Source organism: Branchiostoma belcheri, unplaced genomic scaffold (genome assembly GCF_001625305.1).
Source record: "Branchiostoma belcheri isolate BF01 breed outbred unplaced genomic scaffold, Haploidv18h27 scaffold51, whole genome shotgun sequence".
NCBI classification, from domain to species: domain Eukaryota; kingdom Metazoa; phylum Chordata; class Leptocardii; order Amphioxiformes; family Branchiostomatidae; genus Branchiostoma; species Branchiostoma belcheri.
The window spans coordinates 18,845-35,003 of record NW_017804143.1 but is presented as its reverse complement, the minus strand read 5'-3'; the positions used below and the strand labels follow the sequence as shown (position 1 = coordinate 35,003).

Here is a 16,159-nt window from a genome sequence, read left to right as displayed (position 1 = left end):
AGTATAGTAGTATTAGTAAGAATAACTGGAATAGCTTGGGACACAAAAAATAACGAAATATATCAGGTCCTATATGTTGTAGCCCGACAACAGGCAGTACTACAATTTCACAGGGAAGATCGTTTACCATACATGTGCATGCCATCGGTATAGCATTGGATGAGGGATAGTAACGTGTCTTAACTTGAGCAAGAAGAGAACATTACTTAAAAGGCTATTGCGTCTGAGATTTGTTTATCTGAAAAACAGGACATCAAAGTTGAGCTCATGATGACCTAAAACATGTCAAATACCTCGATCGGTACCGTCCCTGCGCATGTTGTGTCCGCTCCTGCACTGACCAGGAGATTCACAATGTTCAGGTTGCCGATTCCTGCTGCTGCATGGAGCGGTGCCACCTCTAAATTATTTGTAATATCCTTTGAGAACTCCATCTGTTGAGAAGAAGTCACAATCATTTATTTATTTTATGGCTGGTATTATTATAGCTATAGATATTGTTTTCATAAGATTAATTACACATAGGCACGGTATGCTATATAGAATTTCTTATGGGCCTTTTGGGTGAAGATTTGTATTTAGGTTTTAGAGTTCTGTTATTCATACTGAGTTGATTGTGAGATCTCAGATTCATAGTACATGAATTCATTGACATTCTATGTAGTGGTAAGCTCACCCATAAATATCTAAAGATGCCAGTAGGTGACATGTTTCTACTCAGATGATATCGTTTTCAATTAATCCGTACTAAATACATCGGGTCATACAACAAATCATTGCGAATCATATGCACTAGTGATCCGTAAAACACGACAAAAACTCGATCCGTGCAATTCGTATATGAATACTAATACTTTGGCTTTTCGGCCTCCTGTGATAGCTGGGACATGTGAGTAGGAAAAATCTTTTTAACTGTACACATCCATGTAATTGCATCCATGTAAGTGTATTCATAAGGACGTTAATTGGTAATAAGTAAAAAGTGGTGTGTTCCATTGTAGGTGCATCATACTGTGAATGTAACCGGGGCTCTAGTCACTTGTTACAAAATTCATGCCGTTAAGATATTTACCGTTAATTTCTGGTTAATGGCACCTTTACTGGCGACAAGAAGGACGCCAGCAACTCCAAAGTGATCCCCAAGAGCTGCTGTATGTAGAGCCGTCAAACCTTTAAGTGTGATCTCATTTTCAGTAGCCTGAAAAAGACAACAATCTATGTTTAAACAACAGTATGGGTGCATAATACAAATGACGTAACATACTATTGGTACAACTCTAGTTTGTATTTACTTTCATATTTGATGAGAAACTATAATAATTTGAAACTTGTGAGACAAGTCACTTTATCACAAAATTATCATACATGATGCATTAGGAATACTTTCAACATTAAACCAGACAAATTCGTCTGCGTTAGTAAAAAAAACTACTAGTTAGTAATCACGACCACAAATGCTTCGCGCGAATTGATATAACCTGCATGAATAATCATCCCTATCCGAAACAGCGATCCGCATCAAGTTTTTGCGGATCCATAGACTATGAGCGATGCCTCAAGGAAGCCTGATAGCATATTTTGTTTTGGAAATTCGGGAATTTTGTAGAATGTCTGAGTGTACTATTACATCATATCGGTAAATAACGTGAGAAATTTACATAACAAGTTACAATAATATGAAATGATGGTGGTTTCATACTTCCGGTATTTCATACTTTATCGAATGTGAACATCATTGAACATCGATTATACAAATCAAGGCCTTATTTGCATACATTTTGCTTAATAATTACATGTACCACAACGGCCTTTTTGCCTCCTTAAGATATATAGGTCTTTCATTTTGGTATAACATGTATCATTTTGGGAGATAATATCATCCAATCATATAATAAATTGACTTCATTTTCAATAAAGGATCGTCAAACTTTCGTTATGTACATTTATGTAAATTTAGAACAAATTTGCATTATCATTTAGTATGAATTTTCTGTGTAATAATTGATTAAGAACGAAAATGATATTGACAAATATCGATTATGATGAATATGAATATGAAGATCTTATTTCCCTTATCATTGAGAAAATTATAACTAATGGGCAAATGACGGGAATTTCATACAGCGTATAAAAGTTACTTTAACGAAACAATATTGATATCACAAATCAAGAGATAAATCCAACTGAATTATCAAGTAAAATCGTCGCCATGGAAATAGTTCTTATCGCCAATCTTTTCATCTCTTTAATTTCTCTATTACCTGGCTAGCCTTGTTCACGTCTGCTCCAGCCTTCAGCAGCTGCTGTACAACTTCCACATGTCCGTACAGGGCTGCTATGTTCAGCGGAGTGACTCCGATCTGTGAGTGAATTGAACTTAATGAAAAGGGATATTGGGGATGAACAAGTTCTGTAAAAGTCACGAGTCTACAATGCTAACTATTATCTCATTTTATATCCATCTTACCTGCTGCGCCTTGTCCACTTCTGCTCCAGCCTTCAGCAGCTGCTGCACAACTTCCACATGTCCCTCCTGGGCTGCTATGATCAGCGGAGTGATTCCGGTCTGTGAGTGAATTGAATTTAATGAAAAGGGATATTGGGGATAAACAAGTTCTGTCAAACTCACGAATCTACAATACTAACTATGATCTCATTTTATATCCATCTTACCTGCTCCGCCTTGTCCACTTCTGCTCCTGCCTTCAGCAGCTGTTGCACAACTTCCACATGTCCCTCACTGGCTGCTATGATCAGTGGAGTGACTCCGGTCTGTGAGTGAGTTTAAATTGATGAGAAGGGCTATTGAGAATGAGCAAGTTCTGTAAAACTCTCGAGCCTACAATACTAACTATTATCTAATTTTATTTCTATCTTACCTGTTGTGCCTTGTCCACCTCTGCTCCAGCCTTCAGCAACTGCTGCACAACTTCCACATGTCCATTCCCGGCTGCTTTAAACAGCGGAGTGGCTCCGTCCTGTGAGTGAGTTGAACTTGATGAGAATGAATATTGGACATAAGCAAGTTCTGTAAAACTCACGCACGAGTCAACAATGCTAACTATTATCTCATTTTATATCCATCTTACCTGGTTAGCCTTGTCCACCTCTGCTCCAGCCTTCAGCAACTGCTGCACAACTTCCACATGTCCCTCACAGGCTGCTATGTTCAGTGGAGTGGCACCGGTCTGTGAGTGAGTTGAACTTGATGAGAAGGAATATTGAGAATGAGCAAGTTCTGTAAAACTCACGCACGAGTCAACAATGCTAACTATTATCTCATTTTATATCCATCTTACCTCATCCGCCTTGTCCACCTCTGCTCCAGCCTTCAGCAGCTGCTGCACAACTTCCACATGTCCATTCCCGGCTGCTATAAACAGCGGAGTGGCTCCGTCCTGTGAGTGAGTTGAACTTGATGAGAAGGAATATTGAGAATGAGCAAGTTCTGTAAAACTCACGCACGAGTCAACAATGCTAACCATTATCTCATTTTATATCCATCTTACCTCATCCGCCTTGTCCACCTCTGCTCCAGCCTTCAGCAACTGCTGCACAACTTCCACATGTCCCTCACAGGCTGCTATGTTCAGTGGAGTGGCTCCGGTCTGTGAGTGAGTTAAAATTAATGAGAAGGAATATTGGGGATGAGAATATTGGACATAAGCAAGTTCTATAAAACTCACGAATCTACAATACTAACTATTATCTCATTTTATTTCTATCTTACCTGTTGTGCCTTGTTCACTTCTGCTCCAGCCTTCAGCAGCTGCTGTATAACTTCCACGTGTCTATTCAGGGCTGCTATGTACAGTGTAGTAGCTCCGTTCTGTGAGTGAGAAGGAATATTGGGGATGACAAAGTTCTGTAAAACTCTCCAGTCTGCAAACTATTATCTCATTTTATATCCATCTTACCTGCTCCGCCTTGTCCACATCTGCTCCAGCCTCCAGCAGCTGCTGCACAACTTCCACATGTCCCTGATGGGCTGCTATGTTCAGCGGAGTGACTCCGTCCTGTGAATGAGTTGAACTTGATGAGAATGAATATTGGACATAAGCAAGTTCTGTAAAACGCACGAGTCTACAATGAAAACTATTATCTCATTTTATATCCATCTTACCTGCTGCGCCTTGTCCACTTCTGCTCCAGCCTTCAGCAGCTGCTGTACAACTTCCGCATGTCCCTCCTGGGCTGCTATGTTCAGTGGAGTGGCTCCGTCCTGTGAGTTAAAATTGATGAAAAGGAACATTGAGAATGAACAAGTTCTGTAAAACTCTCGATCCTACAGTGCTAACTATTATCTCATTTTATATCCTCGTACCTGCTCCGCCTTGTCCACTTCTGCTCCAGCCTTCAGCAGCTGCTGCACAACTTCCACATGTCCATTCTCGGCTCCTTTGTACAGCGGAGTTACTCCGTGCTGTGAGTTGAAATTGATGGGAAGGAATATTGAGAATGACCAAGTTCTGTAAAACTCTCGAGCCTACAGTGCTAACTATTATCTCATTTTATATCCATCTTACCTGGCTAGCCTTGTTCACTTCTGCTCCAGCCTTCAGCAGCTGCTGCACAACTTCCACATGTCCCTTCTCGGCTGCTATGTACAGCGGAGTGATTCCGGTCTGTGAGTGATTTGAAATTTATGAGAAGGAATATTAAGATAAGCAAGTTCTGTAAAACTCACGCACGACTGTACAATTCTAACTACAAAATTATCTCATTTTATATCCATCTTACCTGGCTAGCCTTGTTCACTTCAGCTCCAGCCTTCAGCAGCTGCTGCACAACTTCCACATGTCCCTGACAGGCTGCTATGTTCAGTGGAGTGGCCCCGGTCTGTGAGTGAGTTTAAATTGATGAGAAGGAATATTGAGAATCGGCAAATTCTGTAAAATTCACGAGCCTACAATGCTAACTAATATCTCATTTTACATCCATCTTACCCGCTGTGCCTTGTCCACGTCTGCTCTAGCCTTCACCAGCTGCTGCACAACTTCCACATGTCCCTTATGGGCTGCTATGATCAGAGGAGTGATTCCGGTCTGTGAGTGAGTGGAACATAATGAGAAGGAATGATTGGGGATGAGAAAGTTCTGTAAGTTTTATGTGCCTAAGACCTTCAAAATGTATCAAATCTCATCATTGTTAGTATTTGCATACCTGTAATAAGAAAAGCTTTCGAGATTCAATGTGCTTGTTCTTGCATCTTTGTTCTCAATTACATAGCTACTATATAATTCATTTATTTGAGAATCTTTGCTAGTTTTACACTGGGGTAAGTTTTCGAATAGTCCACTTTTGCGTGGGAGGGAGATGGACTGAAATATGCTGTATTTGCTCCCAAGCAAATGTTATTTTGTTTAATTTTACAGACCAGGTGATTACTATATATATGTTATGTTATGTTATGTTATGTTATGTTATGTTATGTTATGTTATGTTATGTTATGTTATGTTATAGATACCTCATTCGCCTTGTTCACTTCTGCTCCAGACTTCAATAAATGCTGCACAACTTCTACATCTCCACTCCGAGCTGCGTCCAGCAATGAGCCCATGGAGGGTGCATCCTGTGGAGCAGTACAATAAATGTTAATCAACTTAACAAGACCATCTCTATAGTACTGCGCCTATCTGTAAGGGTGCCAAGGTCAAGGACGACGATGATAGCTAAGCCTCGATGGGTGCCCTTACAAAGTTCGTAAGATAAGCCGCCGATGTTGTAGATGTACGACCCGAAAGAAAGACACAGGAGCCGACAGCTACGTAGAAAGTGGTCTGTATTCTCTTCTTTCTCAAACGGGAACTAACTTAACTACATGAGTGCAGGGGCTTTTATATCTTTACCCGCCTACACACAGGTTTCTTGGAAAAAGTTACATTCTTTGTATCACAATCATCCTGAGTCACATCCTTTCCCTTTCTTAAGATGTTACTGACCAGTCCCTGGACATGCCCAAATAAGGCTAGGGCCAGGCGGTCAGGACGTGTGCCGGCCTAGACCCCTGGGAAGATAGGCCCATTAGCAAGTGTCATTCAAAGGTCGCCCACTCCTTCCCAGTATAGGGCAGGAGAAAGTGACTGTACCAGGAATGTCTCAGGAAGTCCAAGGAAATACACTGTCACTCTTACTATCAATAATAAAATACATCCTACAAGGTTAGAGCACCCTATTACATATCTGCCATGTAACGCTACAAGGGCACCTAAACGTGTACCTCTGCGTACACGCCAGATGTAATGTATTTGTGTCATTTTTGCAGCGTTTTTGTACGTTGTTTCATGGAGCGAAGACTCGTCTATAACGTTGCAAGGGGCCATTGGAAGACTCCATAATTAGATATGGGATTTTTATATTCAATTTTGGACTAGATTGATCAATCACCTCACAGACCAAAATTCTAATATAAGATGCCATTGACTCTTGGGCGCTTCTGCGTACAACGGAGAAAACAGAATCGTGTATTACAATGTATTGCAGTTTTCTATGGGGGCCTGATCAGCTCTTAACAATATAGGAAAAGGCCGCTATAGAAAACTACCTGTGCACGAGAGATTATGTAAATATTGTACAATGAATGCAGTGGAAAATGAAATACATTTTGTTAGCCAGTGTCCTCACTATGAGACCGAAAGAAACCGATTAATTCAGACAGTTACAATTTCTCCATCCTTTCGTCATTTAGAAGATCACCAAAAAACTGCATTTCTACTAAGATCACAAAACCCACTAATTATGCAGAATGTGGGACTATTCATTATCCACTGCCTTCAAAGAAGAAGTCGAACCCCATAATAGCTAGCGTAGTAGTAGAAGTAGAAGTTTTTTTCCCAGACAGCTGTTACCTGTCTCCTGTTACTGTGTATTGAGTATTATACTTGATTGTAAAAGCAATTAGCCTTCGGGCATGATTTTGCGAATAAAATAAAGTTTCTTAACAATAGACGATCAATAGAGATCGTTTTGCTCGCGGTGAAATGAAAGAAGACGCGAAAGACACTACGTTGCATCATACAGGCTCTATATGTAATGGGAGATATTTGATTACAAGGGCTTGGCCCGGTTGATAGACCACAGGGCAGTCCGCAGGCATGTTAGTCCACAGTAAAGTCTAAGTACGTGTGAGTGATTCAATATTTCCTCGCCAATATAACCGAAGAAGCGGGAGTGTTAACATAGTTGATGCGTTTCTCTCGTCAAAAAAAAAACGCTAGACGTCAACAGCTAAGAAGCTCGTAAGTTCGAACGTTACTAAAAAAAAAACTATCGGCTAAACAAGAAACCTGCGCCATGTTGTAACATTACAATTTATGTAAACTTAGCCTTTTGTAAGAACGAGTCCGTCACCGAAAGAATTATCTAATGACGAAATCAAAGAATCCTGCATAAGGCCTTCCAAAGTGAACAGCACATTTCTTTCCCATTTAATTTAGGGCTTCTTGGGGACATAAAATCGTTCATTGGAATGCCTTGCTGCTTTATCAGCTCCTGACCTGGGCCAAATGCCATAGTGCAAACAACAAACAAAAGATGTTTCTTTACCTTGGTGTTCGTTGCCATGCTGGCCCGAACTTAGATTAGAAGACTTAGAAGCAGTTGCTACAAAATCAGCAGTAACCATCTGTCAATTCCTTTCCATGTCCACACGATAATTCTACGTCCTAGTGGTCTTGCTTGGTTGCTCAAGAAATCAGTAATCTGTAGCATGTAGGTCGACCCACAGGTTAATGGGCCGGGGTTTTCCACCTGAGTCATCAGCGACGAATGCAGTAGGGGCTGTACTAACCACTAATAGCGTAGAAGTACAAGCGTGGTGTTAACGTAGTTGAAGCGTTTCTCACGTCAAGAAAAACGACGGAGATTTCAGTCGTCATCAACAAATTGCACAAAGCAGCTCGTGAGAAGTTTTGAACGTTACTCAAAAACCTATCGGCTGAATAAGAAACCTGCGCCATGTTGTAACATTGCACTGTGTAAACCTAACCTTTTGTAAGAACGAGTCCGTGACCGAAAAAAATCATTGAATAAAGAAATCAAAGAATCCTGCACAAGGGCTTCCAAAGTCAACATCATACTTCTCTCCCCTTTAATCTATGGATTCTGGGGAATATAAAATCGTTCATTGCGTTTCAGTATCAGCCCCTAGACCCAAGGCCATAGTGCAAACAACAAACATGTTTCTTCACCTTGGTGTTCGTTGCCATGCTAGTCCCAACTTAGAAGACAGAAGACGTCAATCAGAATTGCTGCAAGATCAGCTGAAATTAATGATCTGTCGATTCTTTTCCAGGTCTTTAGGACGATGTATGTACGATTCTAAGTCCTAGTAGTCTTGCCTGGTATCTCAAGCTATGAAACAGTAAACCGGGGCTTTCCACCTGAGTCACAAGCGACGAATGCACTAATCACTAATCACTAATAGCGTAGAAGTACAAGCGTGGTGTTAACGTAGTTGAAGCGTTTCTCACGTCAAGAAAAACGCGGAGATTTCAGTCGTCATCAACAAATTGCACAAAGCAGCTCGTGAGAAGTTTTGAACGTTACTCAAAAACCTATCGGCTGAATAAGAAACCTGCGCCATGTTGTAACATTGCACTGTGTAAACCTAACCTTTTGTAAGAACGAGTCCGTGACCGAAAAAAATCATTGAATAAAGAAATCAAAGAATCCTGCACAAGGGCTTCCAAAGTCAACATCATACTTCTCTCCCCTTTAATCTATGGATTCTGGGGAATATAAAATCGTTCATTGCGTTTCAGTATCAGCCCCTAGACCCAAGGCCATAGTGCAAACAACAAACATGTTTCTTCACCTTGGTGTTCGTTGCCATGCTAGTCCCAACTTAGAAGACAGAAGACGTCAATCAGAATTGCTGCAAGATCAGCTGAAATTAATGATCTGTCGATTCTTTTCCAGGTCTTTAGGACGATGTATGTACGATTCTAAGTCCTAGTAGTCTTGCCTGGTATCTCAAGCTATGAAACAGTAAACCGGGGCTTTCCACCTGAGTCACAAGCGACGAATGCACTAATCACTAATCACTAATAGCGTAGAAGTACAAGCGTGGTGTTAACGTAGTTGAAGCGTTTCTCACGTCAAGAAAAGCGCGGAGATTTCAGTCGTCATCAACAACATGCACAAAGAATCTCGTGAGAAGTTTTGAACGTTACTCAAAAACCTATCGGCTGAATAATAAACCTGCGCCATGTTGTAACATGACACTTTGTGTAAACTTAGCCTTTTGTAAGAACGAGTCCGTCACCGAAAGAATATCTAATGAAGAAATCAAAGAATCCTGCATAAGGCCTTTCAAAGTGAACATCACATTTCTTCTTGGGGACATAAAATCGTTCATTGCAATGCCTTAACGTTTTATCAGCTCCTGGTCCCAAGGCCATAGTGCAAACAACAAACATGTTTTTACCTTCAAGTTGGTGTTCGTTGCCATACTGATCCCCGTTGAACTTTATTAGAAGACGTCAATCAGAATTTCTACAAGAAGAGCAGAAAGGACCTGTTCATTCTTATCCAGGTCCTTTGGGCGAAATATATACGATTCTAAGTCCTTGTAGTCTTGCTTGGTAGCTCAAGCTAAGGAATCAGTAAACTGTAGGGTGTAGGTCAACAGGTTCTTGGGGCGGGGCTTTCCACCTGAGTCACAAGCGACGAATGCAGTAGGGGCTGTACTAACCACTAATAGCGTAGAAGTACAAGCGTGGTGTTAACGTAGTTGAAGCGTTTCTCACGTCAAGAAAAGCGCGGAGATTTCAGTCGTCATCGACAAATTGCACAAAGCAGCTCGTGAGAAGTTTTGAACGTTACGTTACTCAAACACGTATCGGCTGAATAAGAAACCTGCGCCATGTTGTAACATTGCACTGTGTAAACTTAACCTTTTGTAAGAACGAGTCCGTGACCGAAAGAATTATCCAATGAAGAACTCAAAGAATCCTGCATAAGGCCTTTCAAAGTGAACATCACATTTCTTCTTGGGGACATAAAATCGTTCATTGCAATGCCTTAACGTTTTATCAGCTCCTGGTCCCAAGGCCATAGTGCAAACAACAAACATGTTTTTACCTTCAAGTTGGTGTTCGTTGCCATGCTGATCCCAACTTAGAAGACGTCAATCAGAATTTCTACAAGAAGAGCAGAAATGATCTGTCCATTCTTTTCCACTGGGTCCTTAGGACGATAAATGTACGATTCTACGTCCGTGTACTCTTGCTTGCTAGCTCTAGCTATGGAAACAGTAAACAGTAGTATATAGGTCTACCCACAGGTTAATGGGGTTTTCCACCTGAGTCATCAGCGACGAATGCACTGGGGGCTGTACTAATCACTAATAGCGTATAAGTAGATGCGTGGTGTTTTAAAACGTAGTTGAAGCGTTTCTCACGTCAACTTGAAAAACGCGGGATTTCAGTCATCACCGCCAAATTGCACAAAGCAGCTCGTGAGAAGTTTTGAACGTTACTCAAACACGTATCGGCTGAATAAGAACCCCGCGCCATGTTGTAACATGACACTTTGTGTAAACTTAACCTTTTGTAAGAACGAGTCCGTCCGTGACCGAAAGAATTATCCAATGAAGAAATCGAAGAATCCTGTACAAGACCTTCCAAAGTGAACATCACACTTCTTTCTCCTTTAGTCTAGGACTTCTGGGGTATATAAAATCGTTCATTGCAATGCCTTACCGCTTTATCAGCTCCTGGGCCAAATGCCATAGTGCAAACATCAAACAAAAGATGTTTCTTTACCTTGGTGTTCGTTGCCATGCTGGCCCGAACTTAGATTAGAAGACTCAGAAGCAGTTGCAACAAAATCAGCAGTAATCATCTGTTTCTTTTCCTTTCCATGTCCATACGATAATTCTACGTCCTAGTGGTCTTGCTTGGTTGCTCAAGAAATCAGTAATCTGTAGCATGTAGGTCGACCCACAGGTTAATGGGCCGGGGTTTTCCACCTGAGTCATCAGCGACGAATGCAGTAGGGGCTGTACTAACCACTAATAGCGTAGAAGTACAAGCGTGGTGTTAACGTAGTTGAAGCGTTTCTCACGTCAAGGAAAACGCAGGATTTCAGTCGTCATCAACAAATTACACAAAGAAGCTTGTGAGAAGTTTTGAACGTTATTCAAAAACCTATCGGCTGAATAAGAAACCTGCGCCATGTTGTAACATTACACTTTGTGTAAACTTAGGCTTTTGTAAGAACGAGTCCGTGACCGAAAAAAATCATTGAATAAAGAAATCAAAGAATCCTGCACAAGGGCTTCCAAAGTCAACATCATACTTCTCTCCCCTTTAATCTATGGATTCTGGGGAATATAAAATCGTTCATTGCGTTTCAGTATCAGCTCCTAGACCCAAGGCCAGGTCTTAGTGCAAACAACAAACATGTTTCTTTACCTCGGTGTTCGCTGCCATACTGGCCCCAACTTGGAAGACTCAGAAGACGTCAATCAACTGCTACAAAATCAGCTGAAATGATCTGTCCAGTCCTTTCCAGGTCCTTTTGATGATTCTACGTCCTAGCAGTGTTGCTTGGTTGCTCAAGGAAACAGCAAACTGTAGCCTGTAGGTTGGCGCACAGGTTCATGGGGCTTTCCACCTGAGTCATGATCACAAGCGACGGGTACAGTAGGGGCTACACTAATCACCTCTATGGAGCTGGCTGAACTCAATGGCGTTAGCTCTATAGTGGCTATTTTATTACAGCCCTGCGCCAGGTATTTGCTAGCTAAACTGGAGCTAGCTCGATGCAGTATCGACATACATGTATACACGTGGTTCACGTCACCTTGAAAAAAATAGAACTACTTGGAGTAGCTTTTCAGAATAATAAACAGGTTTGGGGTGCCGCGCACTATAAATGTGTAACTAGAGTAGATTTAAACTGGTCCCCCAGGCAAATACTAGTCACCACGTAGGTTTGAATATGACATAAAAATAACTAAAAGGCTTATGCAAATCAATGAATTGACAACTTTTCGATGTTTATTCAAACGGTGACTTGTTTAATAATGACAACACGGTATATGGGGCTTGGCAGTACTCTCCAAGCAGAGGTTGGTGGGGGAAGATCGTCACCGTTTTATATATGCCTCGTTTTTTTTTTGGGTGGGGGGCGACAAAAAAAAAACGAGGCATATATAAAACGGTGACGATCTTCCCCCAACAACCTCTGCTTGGAGAGTTGCTTGGCAGTAAATGAAAAGGCCCTACAGAGTGTATGCAGGTACCAGTTGGATAAGAGGCGTCAATTTTCTATTCATCAAGGGGGGGATGCTATAACCGGCTGGTACCTCTGACAGACTGAACAGCTATATAACAGTGTTTTATAGTAGGTCAAGCAAAGCTGTTTATGCTGCTTTTTCGATAGCGATTTGGTGCAATGAGGTTCCACCACAGCTCACGTTCTAATCAACCACACCGGAAGTGTGTAACGTTAGAAGTCAAAGACACGGGGGCACGTTACAAATTACTTTATTTTTCCCTCAAAATTTCCACATACCAAATTTCCCCGCCAATAAAACAACCGTACAAGCGGAAGTGTCAACGTAGCTGAAGCGTTACTGACGTCACAGTACTGATTGAATGGATTTTAAGAAGAAACGTAACATTTCCTTCTTGGCGTTCTTGGTATCGCCCAGTCTGCGGGACGAACCCTACCTGCGGCGGGGTTTCCCCACCTGAACTGGCAGGGAACAGGTGCTCACGCACTCGCCTTGTTGTGACGACAGAGGAAGTTGATAAGACGTGGGGAAAATATTTGCACAAGCTATGGGGAAGTCCTTCGCATTGTTAACTGAGGTCGACCCCAATTCATGGGGAGAATAATTGGCCAGGGGAGTATAGCCGCCGTGGAATTAATTTGCCCTCTCAAGGACGGAGTTGACCTGGGTGCCATTCACTCTGTAATGGGGCGCCTTGTAGCCTCTACCAGGCTTCGGGAGGCGGCTGGAAAGTGTAGAAATCGGCCAAATAGAGAGATAGCATGCCAAGGGAATTGGTATGCTGGAGATAACAGTTTGCCGCGGCAAAATGTACTTTCTAGCGGACCAACTCCCACGGCATGTTATCTTTCTATTTGGCCGATTTCTACTTTCCACTCGCCTCCCGAAGCCTGGTAGAGACTAGGCTCCTTGCACTTGCTAACCAGAGCCCAAAATGGATGGCTAGGACGTAGGCTAGAACCCCCGATAGGAAGGCCTGGTCGAGGCTATTTCACAAGTCTAGTCACAGTTTATTGCACAAAAGTTACAACATACGGCAACGCATTGCGTAAGACAACTAGCTTATTACAATCTTGTACAATATTGATAAAAGACAGTGTACAGTACAAGGCAGGGAGTTGTGTAATGCTGACACATGTACCTATGTACTCTACTAGAACAATCTTGGTGAAACCAACGAAGATGTCATGTATCAAACACGTTGTTCCCCAAAAACAATTCTTCCCGCTTTTTTTCCTGGTGTTTCCTTTTCTGAGAAAAGTTGTTGTCCGGGATGCTATGTATGCATGTCCGTCACCCACGCATGACCCTACATGACCCTTACTCTCCAAGCAGAGGTTGTGGGGGAATGATCATTACGTTTTAACTTTATATATGGCCCTTTTTTTGTCGCTACCGCCATCAACCATCGGTGGCCGGCGACCTTCTCTGGCTAATGGATACTGTCTGGCCAATTTGATACTGTCTTTTTGCCACCGAAAGGGATCTGCTTGGAGATTACGTGACCCTGGCCAACTGTACCGATCGTATAGCCCGGCCCAGCTGCGTCAAAACGAAGAAATTACACTCTTTCATTGGTCGAACTGCTAACTGCTATACTATCATAGGTTATTAAACTGCTTATTGTGATTGATAGTTGGGTTTGATAAATGCACACTTTAGATCTTGCTTTCACACTGTTATTCTAATCTCCAAGCAGATCCCTTTTGGTGGCAAAAAGACAGTATCAAATTGGCCAGGCAGTATCCATTAGCCGGCCACCAACGTTGGTGGGGGTAGCAACAAAAAAATACATATATATATAAAATGATAACGATCATTCCCCCACAACCTCGGCTTAGAGAGTATGTTATTCTAGATACAATGCACATGCCCGGTGAGGAACAATGCAGCTGATTTAATGCTAACACACTCCACACGCGTGACGTGAATACATAGGTAAACATTCCGGGGAAAACGTCAAAGGAAGAAAGTATCGTCATGAAATGAGAGCTTTGTAGCACATGTTTGCCACACAGGGTTAAGTACAGGTCACAGCGTAACGTGTACACTGTTGATAAACGCAGGGCGGGGTACTTTAGCTATTGAATGAATTTTAATTTTTCTTTTCCTCGCTTTCAAGTTATAGTAGGAATGAAGGATATGTTTTGCAATGATCTTGTCGCATTAGAAATATCTACAGTACGTATACGGAAGCCCAGGGGAATGATATTATACATAAAATGGTTAAATCGCTGAATTGTTAAATTTTCCTGGCTGCCCTTTTTGTGTCAAAGGAAACATATATACAGCAATTTGACACAAACACTTTTAAATCAAAAGGGTGTGACTCATCATTTGACCCCCTTTAAACATCTGCTTGAAGATTGGTACTAGTACTAGTAATATTTGGGGGAAGCACAGACAAGACTTGGCACGTGTTTTGGCAAGCTCACGCGCTGCTAACAACCACGCCACTTGCCCTGTACTGGGAAATCCCCGCTCCGGAAGTGAGGAAAGTTACCAAAAATATTAACTTCAAAGGGATGCTCCCAGTCTAGGATTGCCCCCTAAATCTATGACTCAAAAAAAGGGGGCTTACCACAGACATCATGTGACCGACATGACTAAGAAGAAGTAGGATGGTTGACATACGATCCCTTCTTCTCGTGTCACACAACAACAAAAGAAATACTGGACTTCTTACATAGGATACGTGGTTCTATGCAGAATCACTGAGTCATAAGATCCCCATGCAGATGTTGTGGCCGGTGGGCCATTGCAAAGTTTTCTGTCCTTTTAGCCGAAGACTGTAAAAAAAATCAATTATCCGCTCCTTGTCTTCAACAGACTCCTTTAAAGGCTGAATAAATAGTCAAAAATCGGCCTAAAAAGGTCATACTCCAGGGACGTTAGCCGGCCATATATTTATGCATAATAAAACGAATTCAAAATTGTCCTACTTGATATACTGGCCGGCCAGCTCTCCTCGCCAAATACATGTATATAGTATTACCCATTTTAGACTTATTTCGACTATCTATTCAGCCTGAAAAGGGGTTCGGTGGAGGCTAGTAGACTCCAACATCTGCTTCGATATTGCGGTCGTGTCGTAATTTTTTCTTCCCTTGTTTGTTTGCACAATTATGCTGTTTTATGGGTGTGGGAAGGAGGGATATAAAGTCCCTCTGAATGCATCCCAGCCGGCAACCGCACGTTGTATGCCCCTTCTACTGTACACTGTTGATACAAACAGGGAAGGGACGTATCCAGATATCAATACGCAAACATTGTAGGGCACGGATCTTGATAACTTTATTTGCCACGTTAAGTATTACTATGTGGTTGGCTTCAAAGGGCAAGTCACTGTAAAAACTTGTGTTCCGTGTTCGTGATCAAGAAACAATAACTTTGATCAATTGTACTACAAGTTGTTTCGTTTACTTGTAGATTTACAAGAATTTTACAAACGGTTAGTAGAAGAATGCTTTAATATATGTTGTGGATAGTGAATGTCAAGTTAAAACCGACAAAACCACACTGTAATCTTCAGTGTTCAGTCGTAATATATTTTTAGAAAAACAATCAGCATGTCTTGAAGAACTTGAAGGAATAGAAAAAGAATACATAAAAAAATGTACGGTACCCTCCATCTTTTAGACAAACATCAAGCGCTGTTTTACGTTTTGTTCCATTTTTGTGACAAAAAGTCTCACCCTTCTAACGTACATTACAGGTGGTTGACGAGAAACACGAAACTGTTTTCCCCTGGCCGCGGCCTAGACCGGAAGTCGCGTCCACCCGGCGGAAGTTGAGGGCGGGGTTGTTTGGCGTTGCAATCTAACCCCGGGGCCAATTTCGGCGGGGAATCCCAACACACGTGCCTGCCAAGACACTGTGGTCAGCCGGCAAAAATAGCCGCTTGTCATCACCCT

The 16,159-nt window shown here is 41.9% G+C and overlaps 1 protein-coding gene across 1 annotated transcript; it reads right to left on the bottom strand.

Annotated features, from left to right (window-relative positions):
* Nucleotides 1–275: 275 nt before the first annotated feature.
* LOC109480418 (ankyrin-3-like) lies at nt 276–15,877 on the bottom strand. The gene is made up of 20 exons (XM_019782608.1): nt 15,871–15,877; nt 11,964–11,995; nt 11,601–11,669; nt 5,469–5,573; nt 4,947–5,045; nt 4,741–4,839; nt 4,527–4,625; nt 4,325–4,423; nt 4,124–4,222; nt 3,918–4,016; nt 3,731–3,829; nt 3,510–3,608; nt 3,300–3,398; nt 3,090–3,188; nt 2,880–2,978; nt 2,674–2,772; nt 2,468–2,566; nt 2,262–2,360; nt 1,073–1,198; nt 276–434 (listed from the first exon to the last, which is right to left on the bottom strand). Exons 1-20 carry the CDS (start codon nt 15,875–15,877, stop codon nt 276–278), a joined length of 1,884 nt encoding a protein of 627 aa, XP_019638167.1.
* Nucleotides 15,878–16,159: the final 282 nt, after the last annotated feature.